Source organism: Melozone crissalis, unplaced genomic scaffold (assembly GCF_028551555.1).
Source record: "Melozone crissalis strain CALT ecotype California unplaced genomic scaffold, PUWL_Pcris_2 ptg000045l_1, whole genome shotgun sequence".
NCBI lineage: Eukaryota > Metazoa > Chordata > Aves > Passeriformes > Passerellidae > Melozone > Melozone crissalis.
The window spans coordinates 22,718,620-22,738,174 of record NW_026535823.1 but is presented as its reverse complement, the minus strand read 5'-3'; the positions used below and the strand labels follow the sequence as shown (position 1 = coordinate 22,738,174).

Sequence of the window (19,555 nt, the reverse complement as noted above, 5' to 3'; positions counted from 1 at the left end):
GAAACATTGATGTGTATCTTTCAGTCTATTTCTAAGTTTAGCCTCCTTTCTTGTAGAGGTCAGAGGTACATATAAACAAAATAATTTAGCTATTTATTTACTTTAGCAGCTAAATACATGAACATCCAAGTGTCAGGGAGACTAGTTTACACAGTAAACCACTTAACAGTTACCATTCAATTCATCCATGAGAATGGATAAGCAGAGGCATCTTCTAAAACATTAAGTGATCAAACCACACAAGCAGCAAATAAGCAGATCAAGTATTTTCCACCATACTCTACAACAAACGTGTTTATTTCCATTATTAAACACAGGTGTCAAGTTTACTAAAGCCAGTCTCTGAAGAGATTGCAAAGGTGTCAGGTGCTGGGATCAGCTGAGTTTCATACCTCCTCTAGCACAAAGAACAGAACAAAAACGTCACTGCTGAAGCTAGGGAGTCACTATTAAACAGATGAAAGGCACTAGTCACAAGAAAAATGAAAGTCATTTAATAAGAAGATAACTCACACAAAATCAAAAATCTTTGATTACTAAGGACCCCAAAATTAACACATCTGACTTAGTTTTGCCTTTGGGGACATCAGCATTATCACATCAATCTTAAGGAAATTTACAAGGTCACACACTACATTGTAATTCAGGAAATAAAACCACAAGAGTTACGCACCACCTATCTGGGCACTTAAGTAAGCAAGGCTCCCCTTCAGCAAATACAAAGTATAATTGCCCCATTATACATTGTATCATATTACACATACTCAAGAAGGCCTAATCAGTTAAATAAGTAATTCAAATCTGTCATTTGTTAACTTCCAAAGCGGATTTCTAGAACATAATTTATTTAACATTAACTCTTCATATGAAGTTTTCCAAAATGGGGTTTTAAATTTCTACTTTATATTTGCATAAGCTCGTCCTGTGTTAAATTACATGATAAATAAAATGGGTTATGATGCATAAAAAAGTCTGAAGACCAACTGAAAACAGGTACCATCCTTACTGTTTCAAAAGTAGCATCTGCCCCTTTACATTAGGCTGCTGCTTATGCTAATATTTCAAAGAACTTCATCCAATATTTAAGACACAATCCACAAAAGTGTCTAGAAGGAACAACAGTACAGCCTAAATCAATTCTGGCAACTGATAAAGAACAGCAAGCTAAATCTTCAAGCTAGAATCATCTCTTTGTACAGGTTGGAGAAGCTTAATGCAAGCACTGAACTTCCAAGAATAAATGAATGACACATTTTACACAGAAGATGAGAAAAAGGGAGACACACCAAACCAAAGTTCTGTTATGCCACCTCACAGTGCTCCTGTCAGAACATCCTGGTTACCCAAAAGCAGCCAATGCACTCAACAGAAATCACTCTAACTAGGCTGCAACTTAAGAGTCATCTTTCCAGGTAAAAGTGTTCCATTTATAGAAATCCACAGCGTCTGCACACAGATTTGCAACACTGCACTGCAACCCAAAGTTACCACAAAACCTCCCAGGGACTGTAAAACAACAAACAGCACACAAAGCTAAAGGCACAAAATCTGAGGAGGATTGCAGAAAGTTAGAACCCTCCCCAGCACCGTGGTGCATAACACATAAACACATAGCTGCTTCTTCATTTGTAACAAAGATCACACGCAAGTTGTGGCATGAAAGTTTTTTTTTTTTTTTTTTTGCAGGCCTTGGGAAGTCCAATGTGATTTCCTGGTGGCGTGAAGGAAGTAAAGGATGGTAGGTGGTATAATTTCATAAGAGATCATCATGTGATAGCAGATATGTAAAAACTGTTCTTTTAATCAGAACTGTACTTATTTTCATGCAGGAAGGGTTTTCTACATCTTGCCAATAAAAGTACTACTCTGCAGAAACACATAATGAAGGTTTTTAACTCCCTCTCTGAAGCACAAACCTGAAGAAAAAATCCCTGCTCAGAAAAACACTATGCATCTCCTTTTACAAATTTAGTCTTACAATACTTGTTCTAGTCCAAGTCGCCTTAGTAGTTCCCTGTCAAAATCAGTGCATCAGCACAAATGTCATAACCAAGTCATCATCTGTCATCATGCAAAACTTCTTAAGAGCACACAACAACAGATTTGGAGCACACAGAAGTAGAAAAAATGTGAAGTTTAAGAAGCATTGCAGGAGAAACCTCTATCAGTATGCACAAAAACACAGTACAGCAAAGAAGAAATTTGACCAGCAGCTTCTTGTCAGTTCTGGATCAGTGTTTCTCAGCTGCTGATCCAGGGAGCAACAGTCAGCTCTGAGACATCTGAAACAGCCTGTGGAACAGCTGCAAGGAGGGCTGGCTTGTGTTTTGGGCAGGAGGGGAGAGGAGGGAATTGTTTTCTTGTTTTTATGTTTTAAATAAACAGTTCTTGCATGCAGGCAAAATCAACACAAACAAAAATAAGAGCAGCAACTGAGCAATCAAACTTCAGCCTAATTTCATTGCAACTGTAACCTTCTATGGCCTTACTGCACAGTACAATCCGCAGATTGTATTCAATGAGGTCAGATGTCTCTTTGGACTTAAAAAGGTTGAAAGACATCCTTTAGATGACAGATAGTTGGCAGATAATAACATGGAAGATAAATGGAAGATGGGGATTTCTGAAGGACAAAGTAAGATGATGAGATAACCAGCACAGATGATTACAGAAAGAAATCAAAACTCACCAGAGGGAAAAAACCAAACTTTTCTTAGATATGTTAAAATGCACAGAGGATTCAGGAAATAAAAGCCTCAACATACAAACTCTTTATTTTGACAATTAGGAATCATAAACTAACAAAATATTCCAAGAACTGAGATCTCTAATACTAGATTTATAAAGCATGAATCTGCTCTTGTACCCAGTAATAAAAGTAAAGCCATAAAGAGCATTAGGTAGTCACAAATTCGACCCCTTAAGCATACTAAAAGCTCTAGCACTTGAGTGGGCTTAATCGCATCCCTCTAATACTACTAAATCGGAACCACCTCACCACTATTGCAACTATTTAACAGGCGATTTAGGGAGCCCAGAAACAGTTGCACCGTTCCCCTACTTACTTGAATCTTCCCATCTGAGAAGGTGCAACTTCCAAGCAGAATAATACAGAAATCCCAGAACCAGAAAGAGGCAGAGGGCTAGCAGCAGGTTACGCATAAACACCAAGAGTCCCATCTTCACATTAAATCTGCTCTTCTACATGACCTGAGAAAGAAAAACAGGTTGAGGCTAGAGCCACCTTCTCCAATGGGCATCCTCTCCAAAACGCGCAATCCCATACCCACCATAACGCACAGATCCCAAACCGTGCTGCTCCGCCAGATAGAACACACGCGTCCCCCAAAGCGTAGCAGCGGAACAAGAACCACCCCGGGCAGCCGCCCGTTCTGGCCGCCACAGGGTCAGCGCCGCTCCGGAGAGCCGGCGGTCACCGCCACGCTGTGACCGAGCATCAGCCGCGCTCCTGCCGCCTCACACACCCGAGCCCAGCGCGGCCCTGGCCGCCGAGGCCTGGCGAGCACCGCATCCTGCCGACACGCCACAGAGCGAGCCCCCAGCACCGGGGTGTCCCGCGGTCGGGGGCCCGCGGGAGCGGCCGGCGCGGCGCTGCTCCCGGCAGGAGCCCCGCGGAGCCCCGGGCACTGCGCGCTGCGGGGACGCGCTGCCCTAGAGGGGTACCGGCGCCCGGGGAGAGGGACTCGCCGGGCCCGGGCAGGACGGCAGCTGCCCGCCAGCTGACAGCCGCCAGCGGCCGGCTAGAGCCTGGGTTTGAACGGGCAGCGGCGTCGCCACCGCCGGGCTGCCCCCGCCTCGCCGTGCTCCGCTATGAGCTACGCGGCGCCGCGCCCCACCAGACCCCGCTCGGCGCGCCAGCTGCCGTGAGCGGCCCTGCCCGCCGGCTCCCCCACGCCCCTCCTCACCCGGCCGCCGCCGGCCCCGGGCGCTCGACCGCCGGCTGCGCCCCCCGGGCGCGGGGCTGCGGGCGCCGCCATGCCAGGCGCGCCCAGCGGGACCCGCCGCCGCCGGGGGGCGCCGCGGCCGCCAATGGCGCGCGGGGGCGGGGCGGGGCCCGCCCGCATAGCGGCTGCCGCCGGCCAATGGGACGGCACGGGGGGGTCGCGCCCTGGCCAATCGCGGGAGGCTTCCGCAGCCAATGGCGCGCTGGCAGGGGGTCCCCGCCGGAGGAGCGCTGCGGCAGGGCGGCGGTGCGCGTGCGCAGAGCGCCCCCCAGAATCAGCGCGTGGCGGTGGCGCCGCGGTGAACGGCCCGGGCCCTCTCCCCCCTCACGGCCGCCGCCGGGCACCGCTCCTCCTCCAAATCCCGGCACCGCTCTCCAGTCACGCCGCGGCACCTCCAGAGCACTGCGGTGCCTCCAGGCATGGCACTGGCCCCTGCCAGCACTGTACCCGCTGTGAGGCGCCGCATTGTCACCCCACAGCGCTGCACCTTCCGCCAGCTGAGGCACCTCAGCTGCTGCCCCTGCAGTGACACGGCATCGCCCGCCCTCCGGGCACTGCACTGAGTGCGCTGCGCCTCCCCTCAGGTCCTGCACTGCCCGACCGCCGAGCACTGCTCCGATGGCCTCTCGGCCCTGCCCCGCTCTGCACAGCCGAGCTGCAGCCGCGACACGGCAACGCAGCCCTGAGTTTGCTTCCATCACTGCCCCGCACAGCGCCTGTCCCTGCTGCACCGTCCGGCCAATGCCTTCACACCTCCTGCAAACCCTCCCAGCACTGCACACCCAGCAAGGTGCTGCCCAGCCCCTGCACGGCTCTGCGCCACCTCCCCGCTGTGGCAGAGCCTCCGCCACTGGACCACACCAGGCCGGGCGGCACGGACCCCCCCAGCTGCCCTTCCACAGCACAGCACAGCTCATGCCACGCACACAGTGCAGCTTCCACCGCTTCCCGGTGTGTGACAGTCTCCACCTTTCTCACTGCACAGCCGCCCTGTGAGCACAGCAGCACTGGGAACAGCCTGCAACGCAACCTTCCCACAGCATTGCCTCGTTCTTGCTGGCCCCACAGCCATCTAAGGGTCCTTAGGCAGAGGGCAAGTGACAAATTCCAATATAACACCTCTCAGGAATAGAATGACAAAGGGAAATTATTAGTCGTGAAGGGGAAAGTCATCTGAAAGGAAAGAAATGGTGAGGAATAAACCTGCATCTTTAGTGACCAGCCCAGTGACCCTCCATTTGTCACTGATAACAGAAGGAAAACAAAAGGTGATTTTAGGGGAATCCTAGTAAAATCAGGTACGGCATGGTGGCAGCTCCCACTGAGGTGAGCCCAGGTGCTGATGTTGAATGGCAGACACTGCCTTGAACAGCACAGAGCTGGCTGAGCTCTGTTGACAAAGGGAATTGACAAAAGGCCAAGTTCCTGCTGGTCACAGGGAGAGCTGGTGGGGGCTCATGCAGCCCCATTTTCAGAGCCAGAAACCCCACTTGGTGCTCTGCACAAATGAAGTCGGTACAAGTTGATTGCTAGTGTGGCACCCATGCAGCCAGGCTTCCAGAGCTACCACTCTCCTCTGCAGAGACACAAGGGAGACACATGTCACACTGATACACCATTAGTTTTTTTTTGAATGCCAACAATTTCTAGAGACAGCACAGGAGACCAACAGGCTCATGCAAGCACCCAGGTACCACTGACACCAATATCCCCGTGAGGAGGTATGTGGTGAGGAGGCAGGTGGAGAGGGGACACGACCACATTCATGCAGCCCTATCTATCTGTAGATCTGCCCCCAAGCTACTGGCCCATTAACCCCCAGTTCGAAGGGCTGACCTGCTCAGGACGCTCGTTTCTCTGAGGCAGCTCCCTTCCCTCCAGCTTCAAGGCGAGCTGGCAGCCAGGGCTGGTGCAGGCAGCCTCCTCCTATGGCCCCAGCTCTGCTGCCGGGCTCATTTCTTCCAGCAGCTCCACCGACTCCTGTGCCACATCATGTCTGGCTGGAACCCAGTTTTGCTTCACAAACGCTTGCTTTATGCCTACTCTTCTCTTCCCCTCTTCATCCCTCCATCTGCGTAAGCTGGCTCTCATCTCCCTGCCTCAACCGCCCTTGTCCCTGTGACACGGAGCTGCTGCACTGCCTGCTGCCACTGCGCCACATCTGCTCCAGCTGTCCCCAGGCTTCACCTAAACCGCCCCCGTACTGCATTTGAACCCCGCGGTGTGTGGGCACAGCAGGTGATCTCATTTCACTGATGAGATAAGCGGGGACCTACAGCACGAAGCCAAATAGCGACAAGTCTGGGGCTTGCCCCTGAGCCCTGTTTGTCACTCAGGAAACTCTAACCCCGTTATCAGGTGTCAGTGTGCTGCAAAGAGCCCGGGATGAAGTCACCCTCCTTGCCAGCCTGGAAAAAACTCGGAAGGCGAGCGCTGTGCATCTTGGAAAATCAGGTACCAGCGCCTGGCAGCTGTTTGATGGCCATGAGATGAATTAAGGCAATGATTAGTGGCGTGATTTGGTTCAAGTAGCAGGACTTTAGTCTGAACATGTTCCTACTTAGCTTACACATTTCATTCGCAGGCAGATGTCAAGCTGGATGTTGCTAGGAGATAGACAGCAGGGGAATAATTAAGTCTGATTAAATCCTATCATATTGCTGTGCTGCTTTCCAGAATGCTCTGGAGCTTTTTAAAGCCAAACTGACCAAATGATCAGGCAAGTGATCTAGCCCATCCTGCTCAACAAAACCCACTTGCAGCAAACCAGCTGAACCTGTAGCTACCCATGTCTGCAGAGAATTTCCTACAGCAGCACTGGCCATGATCTGGAGAAAAAGGGCTCTGGCAGAGGGCACAGTTGGTGGCTGCATTAGCAGGTAGCATAAAACAGTTAGGGCTGGTCACTGCTTGGAGCAGGCAGTGAGGGGTCCTACCCCTGTGTCCCTGCATCAATGCTGCAGAGACACTCATGTTGGACTCAGCATGACTTGGACACACCACCATGACCATAAGCAAGGCTTCCTTCAGCCCTTCTTTTGAAAGGAGCCCACCTGAGGCATGCCAGAATTGCTCTGCAAATTCCCCTCATGTGCATGAGGAGATGCTGAGCAGCATCTTTTCCCATCCGGAAAATTAAGTTAGGTTGTAACTATCAGATGCCAAATATACACATCAGCCTCCAGGCTTCCTTCATAGAGACTTCTAATCTCATTTTGTTTCTTTACCCTATAAAATTACTATTCTAATACTCACACTGTAATCCTTCTCCCCAAATTAAATGTCATCAAATCAGACCCAATACTAATTAATGCAATATTTTATGATTAATTACATACCACTCTATACCACAGCAAAGATCTCTTTCAGTAATGGCTAGACAGAGATTACTTCTGCTGATGCACAGGCTCAAGGAATGCAATCTGGGCTATAAGACACTTGTAGTTTGTCTTATCTCTCTGACCAAACTTGTTTAATCTCACACACTCATTATGTATTATTCTTAAATGCAGATTCTGAACGTGGTCAGACTGTGGAGAACACTTTACATATCTGGTGCTCTGGCTACTCTAAGAACAGAAATGTTAAACAGCATCAGCACCAGGCCCACACAAAACAAGTTAAAACAATCTGAACTTGGCTCAAAAATTCTGCCACCCTCCATATGTTTTCAACAGCAAAGAATCACACTTACCACTTTGGGAGCAGGTAAACATCTGGAGCCTGCCTGATTGCCTCCCCAAGTACTCTGCCTGAGTGGAGCAGCTTTCCAAGGATCTTCCTCAGAGGATGTGACCCAATGGTCCCACCTGGCAGGCAGTCATGCAAGTGCAAGCCCCTGGCCAGCACCCTGCTCAGCAGTTCATCTCCTTGCAGTAATTCCAATACACTATGTTTGGTTCACTCAGAGTTTCCAAGAGAGGAGGTAGGCTTGCATTGAAGACAATCATTGAAGACTCCCACTTTTCTGGGTCTGTTTCAGGAGTCCCTCACACTCACGTTCAGAAGAGCATCCCACCTCCCTGTGTCTGGCTTCAGCTTGCAGACATACCATTTTATTCTGCCTTCTGCTTGATTAAAGAGCCTTTCAGAGCCTGGCATTTTCTCTTTGTGACACTACACATATGCTGCAGGCAAACCCCCCCTCATCCGTCTTTCTGAAAAGCTAAATATACTGAGTCGCTTAATTCTCTTTCTGCCAGGCTTTTCCTCCCACCCTCAAGCCATTTTTTGTGTTTCTGCTCTACAGAGCCTCTCTGATTTTCCTGAATCCTTTTCAAGATATAGAATCCCACAATGAGCCTCCCTAATGCTTTGACACAGGGATTTAATCTGCTTTTCCTATTTTCTGACTTAAAGAGCTGCATTAGTCCTTTCTACCACAGCATCAGGATAAGGATTCTGGCAGGATTGTCTCAAATCTTTTCCAGACCCCCTGCTGGCAGGTTAGAACCACCTGTATCTCAGCTGCACATCCAGGAACTGAGGAATGGAGTTTGCTGGTTGGAGACACCTCCACTCCCACACACCTCCCTCACTTGCTCCCTTGTCCTAGAATCATGGATGTCATGGTTGGAGGGGCTTAGAGAGCTGAGCTTGGCAGGCCTTAGGAAGATTTGCTAAGCCCTGGTGAGCTGTCCAGGAGCAAATATCTTGCCCCCAGTAGGTTACTGCACCATGCAAGAGAGGAGAGCACAGAACCAAGCAGTGCCTGCTGGCATGCAGGCTGGTTTGACTGTCTGGGAAGTATTTTGCAATGCCTGTTAATATTTTACCCATTCTGTCCAGAGTGACAATGGTCACCGTAGAATCTGTGCACTGACTAGTTACCAGGCTGCACACCATGAACACAGCCTCCTAAAAATAATAGGCTAGGTGAAGGTTTCCTCTTTAATTCTGCTCCTTAAGAAACCAGGTAAAATAACCTCCCCCCCCACCAGCAGCCTCCCCAGTGAAGCCTACCTGAGATCTGGGAGTGAAATATGGAGTCTTGCTCAGCCCAGGTGCCATCACTGGATATCACAGTGCATTTCTTCATGCCAGTGCTGCAGAAACCTTGAATGAACCCAGCTCCAGCTGTGGCCATGCTGCCTCTCTGAAGCCAGAAGTGCTGTCTTTGAATTTCTGAGATGATTGCTGAATAAACTTGAATTTCTGAGACGCTTAGAACTGTGATGGCTGTGAACCTCAATGGCTTCATCTTGAGCTCTCCAGACAGGCATTACCCCATCCCCTTTCATACCATAAAAACAGCTGGGAGAGTCAGGTGAGGCAGGCAGGCACCATCCAGCCACTGCCTCCTCTCAAATGGGAATGGCAGGAGTGACTCCATCTCACATGCTGTCACAGGGAGGAGGGAATTCAGCAAAGCAGTGGCACAAGAAGAGGCTGCAGCTCCCCAAACCAGCCACACTCATGCTACAGGCCCAAGTAATTTGCAAACAATTTGATGATTTAATCACAGACTGTCCCAAACACGGGTTAATTTTTAATGAATGGTCAGCTGGTAGGAGGCCAGCATAACCTAAAGGGCCAAAGCCATGGGCAGAGAAATGGCAGAGAGCCCCAGACTGTAGGTGAAAGCACAGCTAAAGGCATCCTGAGGTTGTTACACAGGGAAAATTCTTCCTGGGCAAAAGGAAAGTTCTGGGTGCTGAGAGTAGGAGCATTTATAGAGAACACTTTGCCTTCTCCACTGCTTTCAATAATGCTGCAGGATTTTAATTAAAAGTATGTATTATAAAGAATTAATAAGACTCAAGTAGATTAACAACTACATGTATTAACAGCTGCATTCTGAGATCTGTCAGTAAGCCAAGGCTTAATGGGGAGACATCAACAACAGAAAGCCTACCTAGACCCCCAGTGACCCCTGGTCCAGTGCCATTTAATAGGTCTTAATATCAATAATCTGGATAACAAGATGAAGGCTTACATTTGGGGCTGATAAAACACTGAACGCTGCTTGTTGCTACAGCATGAGCTGAATGGCCTGGGAAAATTATAACAGCCCCCAGCCCAGTGATGGGCTGCAAAGGAAGGTTCTTGGGAATGGAGGAGACAGGCTGTACCACAGGATGGAGAATCTCCCTGAAAGTGAGGGTGGGAGGTGAAATTAAGGAAAAAGGCTGCAAAAGAGCAGTCCCCACACATGACTGTTGCCATGAGCCTGCAGCACAGTACCTTGGCTCTGACGGCCATGAGTCAGAGGGACATGGAGAGGATTTCCAAGCAGAGCTACAGCTCTGGCAAAGCCAACTTGATGTCTGGTCCGGCTATCCAAACTTCAGAACAGGCACAGAAATCGAAAGGAGCAGAAACACCACCACAAGAAAGGAGCTAAGAGTTGGAAATGTGACAAATAAGGCTGCATATGTTGTGAGGAGGACAAGGTACTTCATTGCCTCAAGAGAGGGTCTCCTCACTGCCAGAAGGAGCAGAGTACTGCTATGGACAGAAGGAAGGGCAGAAGCCAAAGGTGAGAAGTTGAAGATGGGAAAAACTGAAGCCTGGAATTAAGTACAGCATGGTCACTGAAGGTTGCAGGGGCAGCCATCCCTACCATGAAGCAGCTTGCAAAATAAGTTTAGATCTCAACTAGATCTCAACTTGAATTTTTTGACATTAGTGGCTCAGGCATGAAGAAGAGATGCTGCATGGACGTGCTTGCTGTTTTGCCCTGACCTGTAAGCACCCCGCCTGATCTCCTGTCCAAACAGCTCCAGCAGCAAAAAGGAGGCCAGGACTGATTCCTGCATGCCAGAGAAGGCAGTGGAGAAGGTGTGGAGGGCTCTGCCTGAGGACAATCTTGTTCACCTGCTCTTCCAGCTCATGCACATGTTTTTCTAAAAACAGGTACAACAGCCTGAGCTGGCTCTGTGGCATTACACTACCTGCAGCACTGTTCATTGCCAGCCCTTGACCCAGGGAATGCGTAATTTCCAGCCTGGAGCTTTAGTACTTAATTACTTGCACTGGAGCAACCCCTTGTGTACCTTCAGCTGGCCTGCTATGGTGATGGGGCCACTAGCCATGGGCTCCTCTTTTCATCCTGTTCAGCCTGAACCTCCTCTCCGTTGCTCTATGGTGAACTGGAACTTCTGACCCCAAGTAATGCACCAGCAACCTTCATACAGCACAGCAACCAACTCTGTTACTCATACCTGTCTCTCCCATACATGCCCAAGTGAGCTGATGCCAAAACCCACAGCATAAGCACAGCAGCACAAGTGCCTGAGTCAGTGTCCACTTCAGGTTTACAAACCTTCCCCATTTGGGTCACTCTGATCTCCTCCCCAGGTGCCCAAAGGAAATAATCAGCAATGCTGCCTTTGGCAAGCAACTCCCAGGGCATGTCCTGTCTGCAGAGCCACAGGCTGCACCCCTGTGGGTGACTGCCCCTCTGAAAACCCTGTCATGCACCAAGGGACATCAACACCTGCTAGGGTGCAGGGCCATGAGCCCAGAGAGATGCTCTGGAAGCATCCCACCTCCCACACATCTGAGACCAGGGCAAGCATGATGTTCAGGAAAGGGGTCAAGGACATGGGAAGTAGCAAGGGTGAGGAGAGGGAGGAGGAAGGGAAAGCACCAACCACCTCAAATACTGTCAGCCACTGGGAAGGTGGTGGAAGGAAGTGCTGGTGCTGCTGGTGGAGGTGCTTCCTGTTGGTCATGAGAACAGCTGCCTGGCCTGGGGCACTGGGTTGGCAGGATAGCTGCCAGCTGAGGTAGCCCTACCATGTCCCAGTGCCTTTCTTCCCCAATCCTGGGTGCTGAGGCTTATCTGGTCTCTCTTGGGAAAAGGAAGAAAGGAGAGGAGCATGGCATGGGCCATTAGGAGCTGTGTGAGAGGGTGCAGGGGCTGAGGGCTCAGTTTGCACTGCCCTGACCCCTGTGCTGCAGGATGTAGCCAAGGGTTTGTGCTCTGCTGCAGGACATGAACATGCTTGGTTTGGGAGATTCAGATTCAAGCTGTGCATCCTTGCAGCTGCTTTTCATAACAGGGAGTTAGAGCAGCCAGGGGAAAATGCCTCTGGGTGCTCTGTTTGCTGCCAGGATGTGGGCTAATAGCAGCCATGAAGAGGCAGCTGCCAGCCACAGGCAGGGGACACAGGCAGAAAGGTGCTGCCAAAACACCTCAACCCCCCCTGAGTACGTCACTCGAAGTCACAGAAGTCTGTGTTGGTATGAGTGAGAACAGGACTAAGGGAACACTGGATCCTTGTGTAATAAGTGGGATCCTAAACAATGAATGCACAGAGCTGCCAGCCAATGGAGGGCTCTGCCTCTGCCCCAGCAGTCATGGGGGACCAGCCAGGCCAGCAGTCCTTGTTTTCAGCTGCAGCCCATCCCACCCAGCCACAAGAAGGTGGGGACAAAGGTCTGCCTCTCCAACAAAGCTTCTCTACCCTGCTCCATGGGAACCAACTTCCTATGCCACAGCCAAGGGAATATGAACTTTCTGCAGCCATCAGCTGAGCCACAGCTATGCTGGGGGATGCTGGCAGATCCACAGGGTCAGACAGAAGCAGCTGCTCAGGGCTGGAGCTTTCCAGGTCTCAGTAGCCAGTTGAGGGAGGTTTGCAGCTGAACTGGTCCTTCCAATGAAGGGATGGGGTAAGACAAACACAGTGAGGTGTTGGTACCAGTGACAGACTGGTTCCTGTGGATGGGGAAGATTAGCACCACTGCTTCCTGCAGTCACCCAGACAAGTCTTGTGTTCAGAGTCCAGCACCTACAACCTACCCAGGCTGGCATTTGAGCCCTGGTGTGAAGCTGGGTACAGCAGCCTGCTCCAGTCCAGCCCAACTCCCCTCTAACCCAGCCACAGACCCTGTGCAGGACAGTTCTCCCCTCTGCCAGCACCCACAACACAGTCATGGCTTGGCAATGTCACCACCCAGCAGCACTGTGTCATTGTGTGTCCAGGGCATTGGGGATCTGTTTCATGCAAGGCCTCCCCAGCAGTGCTGAGGGACCAGCATCAGACAAGCCTGGCCACAGGAGACAGCCTTGTGCCCCAGATCTCCTGTCCTCCATCAACTCACCCCAGTCACCTCCAAACTACTGCTCCTCCCACTCCACCAGCTGGAGCCCCACACAGGGCTCTGATGAAAAGGGGAAGCCTTCATATCCTCTTCCATAGAACTTTCCAGCAAGCTTCAGGCCCTGCAGAGAAGCCAAACTCCTCAGCTGAAAGGGCTCCCCAGTTCTGTGATAGCAAGTGACCATGTGCAAGTGTGTCACTGCCATGCTTCAGTCCCACAGCTTCATCCCTCCTTTTCCTTCACAAGCCAGCAAATACCCTTAATGTCAAGAGCCAGTGAGGCCTGGGGAATTCATTAAGCTGCTTTCTCAAAAGCAGTGAAGCTGAACAAGTTCAGAGGGAGAAGGATGGTGGTATCCAGCACCAGTAGCTGCTCCCAGCAAGCCCAGAGCCACAGCACCCAGTCAGTGCTGCCTTCACTGGGAGAACAGCCCACACTTCTCCCATTGCACCAGGTGGCCGCAGCTGGGAGAGGCATTGCATGGTCTGGATGTGGAGTGAGCCTGTCATCTCTCCCTCATCAGCACAGCCAGGCCTAAAAATATCTCAGAGTGGGTTGATGGTGGTTGTGCTACAGTCTCCATTATGCAGATGGAAATGGCTGGTCCCTGCCAGAATGCCTGGGGAAGCACCAGCTCCTCTGCCTTGCACTGGCACAGGATCTTGGGATCCTGTGCTGTGCTGCAGAAATCTCCATAGGAGGGAGGTGCCAGGGACAGACCACGGCACAGAGCATCCCAGCCAGGCACAGCATCACTGCTAGGGATATCCTGGTCAGGGCAGACAGCTCCATAGGCTTTGTCCCTCCTGGGTGCATGGGACTGAGCACGGTGGGGAAGAGGGGAATGCAGTTTCACAGCCCACTGCCATGAACTCCTAACAGTAACGAAATGGGGAGCTGCCCAGGCAGTACATGATGAGTCAGAAGTGCACCCAGGCAGCAGAGCTGACAGCACCGTGTGCAAGCATAAGGGCACAGGGAGCTGAAGGACAAGTTAGCAGAGCAGCCACAGCATGAGTGGGATGAACCCTCAGCCCACAGGAAAAGCCAGAGAAGCACTGGAGCAAGGGGCCAAATTTACAGCTTGGCAAGGAAGAGGGCTGGCTGGCTTTGTACCCTGCAACATGCTGCCAAAGGGCAAAGCTGCCAGCTCCTCCCTTCCCATCTCAAATCCACATGGCCTGACAGTGAGCACAACTGCTGACACTGAGCCTCGGGCAATCGCTCACCCAATAAACCTGACTGAGTGGGAAAAGCAGCAGAGACTGCTGGAGAAGTCAGGAAGGATGTAGCAGCTTGTGTAGAATGGCTTACAGGATAAGATTGTGAATCCAAAGATTCTGGCTCTGATATAGCCTCTTGGCAGGCAGGCAGAGTCTGATTTCATCCCAGCCTCAGAGGTGTCCCCAGGATGTCACAACCAACCTTGACCACAAACCAGAAGTGCTGTTTACTCACCCTCATCACATGGTGTGCTTTCCTCAGATCCTGGGCCAGCAGGGCAAGCCCCCTGCACAGCCAAACCTCTCTAGGAACAGTGACCCAGCATCAAGGCCACACTGACTAGGTGGCACTTCCCAGAGGCACACACTCCAAGCACAGACCTGTCACACCTCCCCCTGCACCAGACTGTTGGCAGCTCCCACAGCCTGCAGGGAGCTGTCGCCAGGGATCAGAGCCCTGAGCAATCTCACCTGCTTGTAAGGCTGGAGGAGAGGTTGTGCTGGGAGAGCAGTGAGTCCAAAACACCATATGGCCCAGCCATAGCCAGGCATCTGTTCACTGGGAAGTGGAAAGTCTGCCTCAGCAGGTACCAGGCACCTCTCCAAAAAGGCTGTACAAGGGCTCCTCTGTCCAGTGGCTTCTGGAGGAAGGATTTTCTAGGCAGGCTCCAGCCTGCCTGGAGAAGGGGTAGGGATCTGCTGTGAGAGGGGATGGTTGTCCATCCCCCAGGGTCACCCCCACAGCCCTAGCCCTGCACTCTCTCTGGGAATGATCTGTGCAGCCACCACACAGCCAGTGCACAAGTGGAGGCTGCTTCTTTGCAGAGTCTGCAAAGATGGCAAAATGACTGATCCAGGTCCCCCAGATCTGGTGGAGAACACAGGCAGGCAGGAGGGATCCTGGGCAGCTGTCTCAGCCAGCATGGTCCAGGGTAGCAGTGAACAAACCAGGCTACTGGGCAAAGACCTCCCCAGCACACTGTGCCAGTGCAATGCCCCACACAGGCAACAGTCCTGCCCCACTGTCCTGCCTGTTCTGGGCTGGAGAAGACATCACTACATTGGGCTGGGACCCCTTGAAAGGCTCCTCTGGAGAAGGTGAGGAGTGAGGAGCAGGAAGCCCTTCCTCCTGCGCTGGCCCATCAGGTGCTGACGTGCCTGGCTCCCAGCCCACCAGCTCGGAGTCACGCAGCTCCCATGAACGCCGTCTTTCTTCTCCCTGCTGCAAAGCCCTTGGCAGCCCCTCACCTGCTTCTAGTGGGGAGGGAGAAGAGCCAAGATCTCTTTTTCTGTCCTTTCCCCTTGCCAGGCTCTGCACAGTGCTGAGGGCCCAAGCTGGGGGTCTCCCTGCTGGTGACAGCACTGCAGACCTCTGCTCCCACAGGAGTCACCCTCCAACCAGCGAGGAAAAGCAGGGTTGGCTCCAGCCCCACTGTGTGGATGGCTGAGGATCCAAACAGGATGCCCTGTGCTACTTCTGCATCTAAAAGAGAGAATGGCAGAATATGAGCACTTACACTTCTGCCAGTCCCTGTGGACACCAGCTGTTAAACAGTGTGTGGAAACATCTATCCAGCTGGAACTGGGAAGGCCAGAGAGGACTCAGGACAGACCCATCTCTGGCTGCCAACACAACTGCTCTCTTCATCCTGCCCTGGCTCTCCTGGGCCTGAACAAGTAAAGCTGTGTTCCTGCTGCAGAGCCAAGTAGCCTGGGCAGCCATCCACCACAGGCAACCACAGTTCCAAACCACATGGGCTGCTCAGCCCTTTGGTGCAGCCGTTCCCCATCACCAGTTTCCCTGCTCTCCTGTATCACATCACTCTGTTTTCCATGGAACTGTCTGCAAGTTAGCTGCTCCTCTGTACCTGTACCTGCAGCCCATCAGCACCCAGCACCCACTCTAAAGGCATCCATGCACGCTATCCTGCACCCAAGACACGGCAATTTCTTTTTAATTGCTTGGGGCTATCAGAAAGGAAATTTGAGTTAACCCCTGCTGTGAGGATTAAAGAACATTAGCTCAAAAGTTGCAGAGATACTGTATTCAAGAGAAGCAGCAGCACTTGAGGAAATGAGAGTCCAAGCATATGAGCTAATATCAGCTCATTCACAACCATCTGATCTCCATGTCTGAAGTGTCCCTGGAGGTCCATGGGTACAACACACTGCCATGCCTCCCTACATTCAGCAAGACTGTAGGATTGAGTCACTATATGTCTTGAAGTAGTTTGCTTTGGTCTATAGCATACTCGTTGGGCTGTAAAGACAGGCTTGCTCTTAACTCCATATGGAGGACTTCAGCCTGGATATGAAAACCAGCCACCCACCTTGCCTACAGCCTGTGAGGAGGCAGCTCTTCCTTCAGCCAGCAGTGTGGATAACTGTGAGAGCATCCCAGTTCCTGGGGTGTAGGGCAGCATGAGGAGCCCACGCTGCCAGGCAGTAACTCATGGGAGGTAGGAGAGCCCAGGCAACAGGCCTGTTTCATTTCTCTCCTGCATCGTGTACTGAAGGTGTTCACAGCCACTAGAACCATTCATAACAGTGAGAACGTTTCCTAAATGCAAAATTCCAGGCCAAAGACACCTCTTCTCAGGCTCTCCTACCTCATTCAGTTTTGTTTCAAAATTAACATGCATACTATACCATTTAAATCTTTTTCCAGTACCCTCCCACACACTTCCCTCATTTGCTAGGTGCTGTCAGAACTGTTTTGATGCTGGCATTGTCACATTACTCATGCTGCAGCAAGGAGGCTGTGGCAATGCTTCTGCATGGATCTGCCACAGCTTCATGAAAAGAGGGCAATCAGATGAATATTTCCCATTCCTCTGGAGACCATTCTGTGAGGCCAAAGGAAACTGCAGATACACACCCTCAGCTACGCTCATTACTGGAACCAAGCAACAAATGCCACCTGGAATGTTGTGCTCTTCATTCATCTAAGGGATAAATCTACAGCTGTTCAACAGCTTTAACACCAATGTGGAAAAACAAAGACTGATTATGGGAAAAGAGGAAAAAGGCTTATTTTGACTTTTAGCAATACAACAATATTGTTGTTCATGTTCAGCTGAAAATACTACACACTTTACACTAATCTAAATGCCCACACTGATAGGTTTTGTGTACTAGCTACGAATTTGTCAGGGAAAAGGAGCCATTATCATTTTCCCCATACTACAAAAGCTGGCTACAGGAATACCTGGCACATTAGGTTCCAAAGATATGAGCTGAAATAACACTCCAATAAGCAAATTCCTCAAGGTTACTGTTACACTAGGTGTATCAGTAACAAAAATCCCTGAGCTAAAGTAGAAGAATCTCTTTTCCCTGACTGCCAGTTCAGCATGTCTTAACCAGCACTGTGAAATTCAAGAGTCAACACCAAAGTAAAGAACAGAGCTGTCTGAGACTGTGCCCAGGTAAGATTTTCTGATGACTCCTCTTCTGGCACTCTCAGCTACAAAAGGAATCTAAGGCAACTCAGTTCTTGCTGCAGATGTCTCAGCTCTGTATTTCAATGAGGAGAGATGATTCTGTGGTGCCATCTCTGTTCTAGCTAAACAGCCAAGCCAGACTGAGTCCTTAAATAACAGAACTCCACTTAGGTCTCTGAAAGACACCTGAGAACTCACTAGATAAGCATTAAGAAGATGAATATTAGAAAAGAATAATGCTAACAGAAAAATTAAAAGCATGATGAGAATTTCCAAGTCCCATTGCTTTAGTCCTTAAATTAGTTTACAGATTGTCTTTTTTGAAATTAGATTTATTTCTTGAGGAAACTGAAAACAATATACAGGCTACCAGTCTTGATTTCAACCCATGTTTCATTAGAAAACAAGCACAATTGCAGACATGTCAGACAAAAGGAACCCAGTTAAAGATTGGAAGAGCAGAGATGCATTGGAATCATTAGGATAAGTGACTATGCTCCTCAAACAGTGCAGAATCAATTCATCCCAGCTAAAAACACCATAAAGAGAGAGAAGAAGAAAGGAGAATGGGTCCTACTACTGACAGTACTGCCTCTGGTCTGAGAAGTCTGCTGATAGAAAAAAGGTCTCCTAGAAGTCACAGGCAGAAATATTACTGCAATCAGGTGCTTTACAAAGAATATAGTCACCTTTTAAAATCCTAGGAAAAGTTATCATTGACTTGTGAAGCTCATCCTGAATTAAGGCCAAGCCACTATTTGTTTATACAAAATTGCTCCTTGTGGGTCCAACCTGAACCAGTCACAGATGGAAGCTCCATGAAAAGTGAAGAGGTCTGGTGACTGCAGCACCACATGCAATGGACCCAACAAAGGGCCACCAGAGCTCACACTGAGCATGATTTTGTACTTAACATACTCAAGAAGCACCTGACTAGCTGATAATCTGGCAGCCCCTCACCCCCACTGGAATGATGCTGTAAAAAGGATAAACACACTTTCAAAAAAGCCAAAACCACTGAAGAAAATTATCAGATATGATAAAAGTCTTGGTAATGGAAAGCCTATGTACTTTTGAGACAACTGCTCTGTACAGAACTTTTACTGTTATCTGTTATGCTTCAAGCCATAAACCAAATTGCTTTTCCAAAGTCAGATAATAAAGACCACTTAAACATCAGGGTCACTGATCTTAAGTTTGGAGAGAAGCCTAAAACACAGTTTAGTCCCTGCAGCAAACAGTGTGCTCACATTTGAATGATGCAGCACAAGAACTGACAGGAAAATTGGGAAGGCCCTTTGTCTCAGAGTGCAGGATAGCAGCATTTTCCCAAACAGGGCAGTTAACTGTGCAACTGTCAACAAGAGCAAATCTGGCACCTGCAGAAAACATGCCAGAAACAGATAACAAAGCTCCTGTTCCAGAACAAATACTATGCATAGGAGCTCCTGAAATCACTGAATACTGTCAGAGGTGAGTGGCAAAACCTGCTGCAGGTGAACAACAGAATATCCTGAGTTGGAAAGGACACACAAAAATCAATAAAATCCAGCTCTTGGCCCTGCACAGAGCAGCTCCAAGAACACCACACCAAACAAATCCAGCTATTTCCTACTAGGTCATCATTTTAGGATGAAGCTGTTGAGCCAGGTGTTTGCAGCAGAGGTAGTCTAACATCTGGCACCTAAAAGGTGCATTTAAGTTCTACAGCAGTTTGAGGACAAAGACTGAATGCAGGCACCTTTTCTCTGGAGGGAGAGCGGCAGATTGAGACAAGGAGCGTATTTTTCAGTAACACACAGGTAGTGTTCATCCTATGAGAAGTTAATACCAAATTAACTCTGACAGAACAGAGGCAAGTTTGTTAAGGCCC

The 19,555-nt window shown here is 50.0% G+C and overlaps 1 protein-coding gene across 5 annotated transcripts in view; it reads right to left on the bottom strand.

Annotated features, from left to right (window-relative positions):
• The window catches only part of ST3GAL3 (ST3 beta-galactoside alpha-2,3-sialyltransferase 3), a 173,430-nt gene extending 165,039 nt beyond the window's left edge, over nt 1–8,391 (bottom strand). For 4 of the 5 annotated variants that reach the window (XM_054286317.1, XM_054286320.1, XM_054286319.1 and 1 more), the window contains exons 1-2: nt 3,927–3,980; nt 3,066–3,210 (exon numbers count right to left, since the gene is read on the bottom strand). In XM_054286317.1, coding sequence (XP_054142292.1) covers nt 3,066–3,180 — 115 coding nt within the window. In that variant the 5' untranslated portion in view covers nt 3,181–3,210; nt 3,927–3,980. Of the gene's footprint in view, nt 1–3,065; nt 3,211–3,926; nt 3,981–7,659 lie in introns of those variants that run through there. The other variant, XM_054286318.1, reaches the window with a different exon arrangement.
• Between the last annotated feature and the right edge of the window lie 11,164 nt (nt 8,392–19,555).